At 53.7% G+C, this 9884-nt stretch overlaps 1 protein-coding gene across 3 annotated transcripts; it reads left to right on the forward strand.

Moving 5' to 3' along the window:
• The first annotated feature begins 454 nt into the window (after window positions 1-454).
• On the forward strand, window positions 455-8833 carry LOC136463798 (filament-like plant protein 7). 3 transcript variants are annotated; one of them, XM_066462780.1, is made up of 4 exons: window positions 455-781; window positions 5858-7781; window positions 7878-7938; window positions 8041-8833. In XM_066462780.1, exons 2-4 carry the CDS (start codon window positions 5983-5985, stop codon window positions 8539-8541), a joined length of 2361 nt encoding a protein of 786 aa, XP_066318877.1. In that variant the 5' UTR covers window positions 455-781; window positions 5858-5982; the 3' UTR covers window positions 8542-8833. The 3 variants fall into 3 exon arrangements, with proteins under 3 accessions (XP_066318877.1, XP_066318876.1, XP_066318878.1); XM_066462779.1 differs by having other exon boundaries at window positions 5936-7781; XM_066462781.1 differs by having other exon boundaries at window positions 457-781; window positions 5936-7781; window positions 8053-8833.
• The last annotated feature ends 1051 nt before the right edge of the window (window positions 8834-9884 follow it).

Consider the following 9884-nt stretch of genomic DNA (forward strand, 5'->3'; position numbering starts at 1 on the left):
CGAATCTTTTGAGCCTAATTAGTCCATGATTTGACAATGTTTTGCTACAGGAAACATGTGCTAATGACGAATTAATTAGGCTTAAAAAATTCGTCTCGTGAAGTACCGACGGGTTATGTAATTTATTTTTTTATTAGTATCCGAACACCCCATGCAACATCCTCCCGACACAGCTTCTAAATTTTAGTAGCCGGATCAAACACCCCCATACATCAAATCGATGTTACTAACATTTTCTAGAGAAAAAAAATGAAATTAATAACAAATTCTACTCGTCGCGTGCAAACTGGTTATCCTGATCCGCCAGCAGAGCAGGCAGGCGAGCAGCCGTGTCACATGTCCCGGCGGGGTGTGTGTGTGTATGTGTGTGTGGAAGCCACGGCTGGTCGTAACGATGTACTAGGCCAGGACTAAACAGCCCAACTGCTCCAGCTCCCAGTCCTTCTGACAGCATGCCTGAACCACCAGGCTTCCGCGTCTTCCCTGACTCCTCCGTCCGCTTCCCGCCAAGCGAAAGCGCCACCCGCGCTGCCCCCCTTGACGCCTTCCTCATCAACAGGCTCCACTCCTGCAACTGCAGCCCCTCCAAGGCATGGAACACCGACCAAACTGCCGGTACCGCTTGCACCTTAGCAGCCAAGCTGCCTACTGAGCGAGTGAGGTTTCCACTCGCCAGTCGCCAGTTCAGTTCTTGCTTCCTGCTCCTGTCGTGGTACCTTGACTGAGAAGCTAGCTATGCATCCCTGCGGTGGCTGACGAATTGCATAGCCTGATCAACCAGGTACTGGACTCTTATCGCTTAATTTGGTTCTGTTGCTTCGCAACCGTTCGCTGGTCTGAAACTTGGCTGAAAAATACTGTTCCGGCTGGTTTGTTGTGAGAGAAAAACATTGTTCGGCTGGTTTGATGAACAGTAAATTGTGAGGGTATTCAGCCGGCCGGCTGGTTGGTTCCAGACCAGCGAACGGCCTTGCTCTTTCTGTTTCGAGTTGTTCGAATGCTGAGTTTCAGTTTTGCAACTAGATTACTGCATCATGTGTTCGTCAAATTCAGTTGATACACTTTATCAGGTTTCCAGTTTGTTTCTTCATCGTTACATTTTCGTTACTTCAGTCTTTAGCTAATGTAATCTTACAGTTTTGTGGTGAACTCAAACAAATAGGCAGTTGTTAGAACATCAGCAGTTTCATCGGTCTTAAATTGGACAGTCAATATCAAATTATGGACCATGGGTTTAGATGATCATCGTACTTTTGAATATAAACGACAGACAGGGTTCAGTACGACCCAACAGTACAAAAGCATACTTTAGTTCTGTTACAACTTTGGTTTGGTGATGAAAATTTGAGAGGAACTAATGTTCAACGCTCCTGACGACAGAGTTCAGTTAACAGCAAGTTTTTTTTTCTTCGGAATGAGACACGTCAACCAGTAGCGGTTGCTTCAGAACACACACATTTCTATTTCTCCTTTACAAAAAGCTTTGGTGGATGGAATGTAGAACTGTTCAGTTCTAGGGGGCCTGTTCGGCTGGTACGTTTTTCGGCTGGTTCAATAGTGTTTTGGGAGGAAGAATAAGCTGAAACTGTTAGTCGCTGAATTCTTACTCTTGGCAGTCGCAGAATTCTTACTCTCATCGAGAGAGGATGACACTAGGAGTTGGGGCAATTTTCTGGTTTATTTCTCACACAAATGTCATGCCAACCTGAGGGGTTGGGGATACATATTTATAGGTTGCTAGCTAGCCAAGCATATGCCAAGATGATAGTCTAAGATGCTGTCCTAGATGTTGTCCTAGATGCTAGTCCTAGATGCTGTCCTAGATGCTAAGATGCTGTCCTAGCCAGTCAAGGATGCTGTCCTTGATGGGCAGCAAAACCACCATGGGCAGCAAGACCACCATGCTGCTGCAGCCCCATAAAAAACTGCTGCAGCCCCGCAAAAACTACAGAGACTTATCCATCATTCTTCCCCTAAGTCTTGTGCGTCGTCTTGTGGGAAAGTTGAACTATCCCGATCCTGGAGCAGAGTTCAAGAAACTTGATCCTCCCAAGAGGCTTGGTAAGCAGGTCCGCAAGCTGGTCCTTGATGTTGATGTAGCTCGCCTTGATGCTCCCTCCTCCAAACAGCCTCGGATGAAGTGGTACCTCACCCGGATGTGCTTACTCCGTTCATGGAAAACGAGGTTCTTTGCCACTGCCTTATCCCACGCCCATCCTCGTCCTTCATCGAACACAACGTCGCGCGCCGTGCGCACACGCTGTCTTCGGATCGAGGATGCGGTAGGCCTTCGAGCCCTCCGCGTAGCCAATGAACACTCCCGGAGTGCTCCTATCGTCGAGCTTGCTGATGTGGCCAAGCTCCTTGGCGAACGCGAGGCAGCTAAAGACCTATAAGTGGAAGACCGCCGGCTTGCGCCCATGCCAAGCCTCGTACGGCGTCCTGCCGTCGAGCACCTTAGTAGGCGAGCGGTTGAGGATGTAGACAACTGACACCACCGCCTCTCCCCAGAAGACAGCCGGCATCCCCCTCTGCTTGAGAAGGGCCCGAGCCATCCCCACAACCGTCTGGTTGCGCCGCTCGACGATGCCGTTCTGCTGCGGGCTATACGGTGCGGAGTAGTGGCGCTGAATGTCCTCATCAGCGCAGTACGATGCGAATTCAGCCGTCGTGAATTCACCGCCGTTGTCGGTGCGCAGCACGCGCAGCTTGCGGCCACACTCCGCCTTCGCAGCAGCCTGCGTGCGCCTGATGGCGTCCGCAGCCTCTCTCTTGCTGCTGAGGACCATCACCCACATGTAGCGGGAGAGGTCATCAACGAGCAGCAGAAAGTAGCGTCGTCCTTCCGGTGTGGCCGGTGTTACCGGGCCACACAAGTCCCCATGCACAAGCTCGAGCCTCTCCTTGGCTTGAAAGCTCGCCCGCTGGGGGAAAGGGGAGTCGCCTCTGCTTCGTCAACACGTAGACGTCGCAGAGCTGCTCCACATGGTTGAGGCACGGCAGGCCTCGCACCATCTCTGTGGCACTGAGCCGCTTTAGGGCCTCGAAGTGAAGGTGCCCGAAGCGCTCGTGCCACTGCCACGCCTCGTTGTCCCGACGAGCAGCCAGACAGAGGGGTTATGCCACCTGCACGTTAAGAACGTAGAGTCGATTTGCGCTTCTGGATACCTTGGCAAGAAGGCGACGACGGCGATCCCAAATCCTCATGACTCCATCCTCAACCACCATGCACGAACCGTTCTCATCCAGCTGTCCCAAGCTGATGATAGAGTTCCTCAACGCGGGGATGTAGTAGACTCCGGTGAGCAGCCTGTGCTCACCAGACACGGCGGTGAAGATAACGGAGCCGACGCCCTTGATATCCACGCCGGAGGCATCCCCAAACTTGACGGAGCCTCGGACGCTAGAGTCAAGCTCGGTGAAGAACTCCCGTCGACCGGTCATGTGATGGGTGGCGCCGGTGTCGAGGCACCACCCGTTAGTCTTGTCGTTGTCGGAGCTGTCGCCGAGGAGGGCGTGTGCTTTTGGCTCGTCAAGGTGGAGGAGAGCCGCTGCGACCGGTGTCGCTGGAGGTAGCTCGATGCTTGCATGTGCCATGAACAGAGCCGGCTCCTCCTCCTCCGCCTATGCAACGTGGGCCTGGCCACGTCGTGGCTGTCGACAGTCCTTGGCCCAATGGCCAAGCTGGCCGCAGTTGCGGCAGGTGTCGTCTCGTGCCAGCTTGTGCTTGCCGGCGGCGCCGCCCTGGGCGCCTCTATGGGCATCACCCTCGGCACGTCCTCGCGCCTCGGCCTGGGTGTCTCTGCGTGCCTTGCGTGCCTTGCCACGCTTGCGGCCGCCTGTCGCAGAAGAAGACTCCCCCTTCTTTCGGTCACCTTGGCAGGCATCCCACTGCTCTCGAGTGAGAAGGAGCTTCCCGCCAGTGATGATGGGCCCCGAGAGAGACTGTGGCTCATCGCTGTCGACGACCTTGAGACGACCTATCACCTCCTCGATCAACATCGTGGAGAGATCCAGCAGGGACTCGATCGAGCGAGCCATCTGCTTGTACTTCTCGGGGACGTAGCGGAAGAGCTTTTCCACAACTCTCTCCTCGTCGTAGGTGTCATTGTCGAACTGCACCATCTTCTGCAACAGAGTATTGAGACGGAGAGCAAAGTCATCAACGTCCTCACCTGGCTTGAAGGCCAGGTTCTCCCACTCCTTGCGAAGTGCCTGCAGTGTGGACTTGCAGGCGCGGTCGCTACCGATGCGTGCTGCAGCGATGGCGTCCCAAGCCTCCTTGGTAGTCCGCTTGTTGGTAAGGGAGAACTGCATCTCGGACGGGACTGCAGCGATGAGGGCATCCAGCGTCCTTCGATCCTGGTCTTAGTCGACGTCGCCGTACCGGACTGTCTCCCACGTGGGCCGCATCTGGAGCGTTACCCTCATCACCGCAGCCCACTCGACGTAGTTGGTCTTAGTGAGGGTAGACCACCCACCGCCGGGGTCGACGTCCCTGACAACAGCCTAAAGCCCGTGGTAACCACGGTACCGATCCGGGGGGAGAGAGAGTCACGCTGCCTGTGAAGACCGTGCTCTCCATCGACCCATCCGCCACCGTTGCCGTGCGCGCCTCCTCTAAGAGCGCCACCGCCGTGCGCGCCTCCTTCAGGAGCGCCATCGCCGTGCGCGCCTCCTCCAGGAGCGCCATCGCCGTGCGCGCCTCCTCTAGGAGTGCCACCGCCGTGCGCGCCTCCTCCAGGAGCGCCGCCGGTGCGTCCGCGTCTGTCTGGGCTGCCGCCGCGCTCGTGGGCGTGCGCGGCTGCCCACTGCGCCGCCCGCGCTCGTCCTGCCTCCCTCCTCAGCAGCTCGAGGTCCGCGTCGACGCTGTCGTCAGCAGAAATGGAGCTGCTGATGCTGCCGTGCAGAGCCTTGACCTCTGCTGCCGCCGCACGCGCTGCATTTGTCGCCGCTGCTGCTTCCGCCTCCGCTCTGGCTGCTGCCAGCTCCGCCACTGCCAGCCTCGACGCGCTTGCCGCCGCCGCAGTGGTCTCTGTCGTCGCTCGCTCGCGTTCCTCTGCCGCAGCAAGTTCAGCCTCCTGCCGACGCCGCGTGCTCGAGGCGACCGAGCGCTGAGACTGCCCTGCGGACATGACGCGCTACCGGGGACTGCTGCGTGGGGAGAGGGCTGCTTCAGACGAGCTGCTGCTTGTCTGCGCAGAGGGAGAGGAGTGAGCCGGAGCGGCCGGAGGTGCTGCTGCTCCCAGCTGGGGCTGTTGCGCGGCTAGGAAAGGAGGTGAGCAGGAGATGCTCATGCTACAGGATAGTACGGCTCTGATACCATTTGTTAGTCGCTAAATTCTTACTCTTGACAGTAGCAGAATTCTTACTCTCATTGAGAGAGGATAACACTAGGAGTTGGGGTAATTTTCTAGTTTATTTCTCACACAAATGCTATGCCAACCTGAGGGGTTAGGGATACATATTTATAGACTGCTAGCCAGCCAAGCATATACAAAGATGCTAGTCTAAGATGCTGTCCTAGATGCTAGTCCTAGATACTAAGATGTTGTCCTAGCCAGTCAAGGATGCTGTCCTTGATGGACAGCAAGACCACCATGCTACTGCAGCCCCACAAAAAACTGCTGCAGCCCCACAAAGACCACATAGACTTATCCATCAGAAACCGGCTGAAAAGTAGTTCTAAGCGTTATCTTTAGCAGCTGGTTGGCAAAACGTGAGAACCAAACTAGTGCAGTTGTTGTTGGGGGTTCATACATAAGCAAAGAGCATCATGCAAACCTAATTGGCTTGGCCAACAACACATAGTTCTGACAGAAGTTGCTAACGTAAATTTTTTGTTTACTTCCCACAGATTCTTGGTTTCTGCAGAAACTTTTTGCTGAATATCCTTGTTGCTCAGGTTGAGCTAACAATGCTTACTACTACTCAGTGATTATTTTCAAGGGATAATCTGGAGAAGCAAGCATCAAGGTAACAATGACTGAAATGGGAGAAGCTCTGAGATCCTGCATGGAGCGGCTGGTCATTGCAAGGGAAGAGCGGGAGCAGATCATCGTGGAGGCGGCCAACGAGATATCCTCCGAGAAGAAGAAAGTGCGCGAGCTCCAGCAGAAGCTGGAGGACGCGAACAAGAAGGTCGCGAAGCTCGCCGCTGAGAACAACCACCTCTCCAAGGCCGCTGACTCCAAGGACGCGCTGATCGGGGAGCTGAGGGAGTCCGCGGCGGCCACTGGGGGCAAGCTCGCCGACGCGACGGCGAGGCTAGAGTCGGCGCAGAAGCAAGCCGGGTCGTTGCAGTACGAGGTGCGCATGCTCCAGAAGGAGCTGGAGGTCCGGGGCCAGGAGCGGGAGTACGACCTCAAGTCCGTCGACGCCGCGCGCCGGCAGCAGGCGGAGCACCTGAAGCGGATTGCGGAGCTGGAGGCCGAGTGCCAGCGGCTGCGCGCCATGGTCCGCAAGCGCCTCCCCGGGCCGGCGGCGATCGCCAAGATGAGGGACGAGGTCGATCAGCAGCCGACGCAGACCCCCACATCAGGCAGCCCGAGGCGGCCGCGTCCCGCTACGCTCTCCTCGCCGCGGTCGGTCGTCGCGCCGTTCTCGCCGCGGACCACGTCGCCGCGGCGCTCCATCTCGGACGCCGACGGCTACGCGTTCAAGCTCCGCGCCGTAGAGGACGAGAACAGGGCGCTGAAGCAGGCGTTCGCCAAGAGGGAGAGCGAGCTGCAGTTCGTGCAGATGAAGTACGCCGACGAGGCCTGCAAGCTGACGGTGGCTCAGAGGCAGCTCAAGGAGCTGTCGGAGGAGAACAGGCAGCTGAGTGACGCCAACAGTCAGTCTGAATCCTGGGCTTCTGCTCTGATTTCTGAATTGGACAAGTTCAGGTCAGGCAACCAGAACGGTGCGTCCATCATGGCATCATCTTCATCTGAGATGATCTTGCTCGATGATTTCGCTGAGATTGAGAAGCTGGAGATGGTGTCAGGTGATCAAAAGCGCAATGCGCAACGTGCATCTCCGAAGAAGGTGGATACAGGACTGGTAATGCAAGAACAGAATGGCAATGGTCCTGTCCTGGATGGTAGAATGTCCAACGGCCATCCTGAAAAGGTTAAGAATATCTGGGAACTAGTTGTGCACAAGCATGAAGCAAGTGGGGAAAGTGTTGAAACTATTATTGAACAGATAAGTCAAGCATTGGATCAGACAGCTATTTCTGCCAAGACAGATGATTCAGATGTACTGAATGACCGGTCTGAAATAGAGAAGGCGGTGAGAAACATGGTTGAGGAAATCACTTCCATGATCCGCACATATGCAGAAGACAACGTTGCAAGATCAAGAGTTCTCTTGAACAACAAGTCTGAACTATTTCGATGCTTTGAGCACCTGGTTCAGGTCTGTCATGACCTACTAGAAGGGAAATGTAACCTTGGAAAGTTCATAGATGAGGTTTGCCTCATCCTAAAGTTTATAGTGACCCAATACTTCTCAGATCAAGATGAGACTGACAGTTTGAACACTAATGCAGAGAATTTTGATGGAGTTAAGCCATCGAGTACAGTTACCGCAAATGGTACACATAACACTGAAAGTGCTAAACCAGCAGCAACTTCAGCTATTCAGACAGAGGCAGGGGAAGTACCAGTTCAGTCAGTTGAAAGCCAGATTATGGTCAATCATCTACAGAAGCCTGATACAGAACCGATACATGTTATACAAGCCCAGGATGATAGTATCCTTCCAGGAAGAAAATCTGCATTCTGTGAGATACAAAGGTAATTTATATGTCGCTACGTTGACTACTCATGTTTAAAAAAAAAAAAGCTATTTCCAACACTTTAAAAATTTAACGTACATTCTTCATCATGCAGCCCTGCTGCTGAGGCAGGTGTGGAACATAGGGCAGCTCAAGAGGAAAGTCATTTAGCAACAGTAAGTTATGGTGTCCTTGCTATACATTCTTACAGGAAAATAGTATAGTAGTAGTAACAATATTCAGTATATCATCATCAGGAACTGAACTCACAACATCAGCATTCACTGCAGAACTCAGAGATCCTCGCAGCAGCTGACAAGCTCGCCGAGTGCCAGGAGACGATCACGATTCTGAGCAAGCAGCTGCAAGCTCTAAAGATGCCAAAAACTTCAGGTCCTGTAGACAGCTCCATCTGCAACCCCAGGCCGAGCTCCGCGGCGTCCGACTACAATCCGCAGTCGCTCGCGAGCATCCTCGCCGAGGAGTTCGCCGACGCCGAGGTCTCCATGTCTCCCACCACACCCAAGCAACAAGCGCTGTCCAAGAAAGACGAAGGTGAGGTCTGTGCCACGCCGAGGAGGAGCGCAGCGCAGCGACAGCAGGAGGACAACACCGGCGCTAGCGACAAGGATTCGATGCAGATCGTCGTCCATCCTGTGTTCGCCGCCGCGCCGCCGCGGCAGGAGGATGTTTCCGCTGACCCGAAGAGGAAGAAGAAGCGCAGTACGAGCCTGCTGGGCAGGATCATGTTCAGGAAGAGAGTGGAAGGCGGCTCCTAGACCGACTGCGCTGAACTGCATCGACATGGTGGATGCATTCTGCAACCTGCAGCCTGCAGCTGCAGCTGCAGGTGTGACATGGATCCGGCCAGTGTGCTGCTACGTTATGATCAGTGATTTCTTAGCGTGTTCTGTTTATGTGTTTCCTGCTCCCAGTGAGCGATCTTTTTGGCCGTACATTACTACAGTCTGTTCCAGAGCCTTGTGGCTGATGGCAACTGGTTCTGGCACATGGTGTGTGCTACGTATCTGCATTTTGTTTTTGACGTACATGGACACAATTTTCTGTGTGTATCTATGAACATCACGGTTGTGGAAATGTTAATTTATTGAAGGAGAATAGGTTCTTTTATCCTTACAGTACTAGAACAACATTGTGTTCTCTGAGCTGTTCTTGCACTTGCTTATTGCTGGACTAGTGAACTATTTATGGCGAGGGGACTTGATCATCAGGCGGTGGAAACTCAAAAAGACTACGGACAAAATCAGTGCAGCAAATTTCTCCTTCTAACTACAAGTGAAATTTTACTGTGCTCCGAAAAAAGAAGAGCCATTCATTTAGATAGATCTTATGGTTATAAAATATAAAGAATCAATATAGAGAAACTTAGGTTATGAACCTGAACCAAAATTACGTGGACGGTTTCTAATTAAATTTTTGAAGGGTACAACAGTATTTTTACGCCTCAGGAACCTCCTTCTCGAGGCGCCGGCGGAGCGGCAGCCCCCTTGCGGGCGCACTCGCCATGGGCGGGCTCTGGCGTGGTAGCTCCCTGGCAAGCGCGGACTCCGATGGACAGGACCTGCAGCTTTCAAACTCTCCTAGCGCCGGCGGCGCGGCGGCGCGGCGCCGCCCTGGCGGGCAACTCTCCGTGCGCGGGCTCCGGCTCAGGTGCCTCTGTTGAAAATATGTGCTTAAAATACATTCTATATTTTATTTGAAGAAAAAACCCATAAATAAACAATGATGCAAGCGTATAAAACATGTAAACAGGCAACAAGAACAGGATTGTGCAAGAAAATTACTCAATGATCCCGCGCAGAACGTAGTCGACCGTGTTGAAGTAGATGTTGCAGATCACTAAGCGGTCGCGTGTAGACGCTGCCCAAAAACCTGATTGTCGCCCCGTGCAGGAGTCTCGCGGCAGTGGTTTCGGAGATCCCGCTATCTTCAAGTCCGGTGCACGCCGAACTCAAAGGTCGATAAGGCGCAGCAGCGAGAAGCTCAGCACAGCGAATGGGGAGGTGAGCGTGTGATTGCGTACCCTTCAACCAGGACGTCTCCTGATTTTATAGGCTTTTATAGTGCATCAATTCCCTTCATCAAGCAGTATAAACTGCCC

This window comes from Miscanthus floridulus, chromosome 7 (assembly GCF_019320115.1).
Source record: "Miscanthus floridulus cultivar M001 chromosome 7, ASM1932011v1, whole genome shotgun sequence".
Lineage (NCBI taxonomy): Eukaryota > Viridiplantae > Streptophyta > Magnoliopsida > Poales > Poaceae > Miscanthus > Miscanthus floridulus.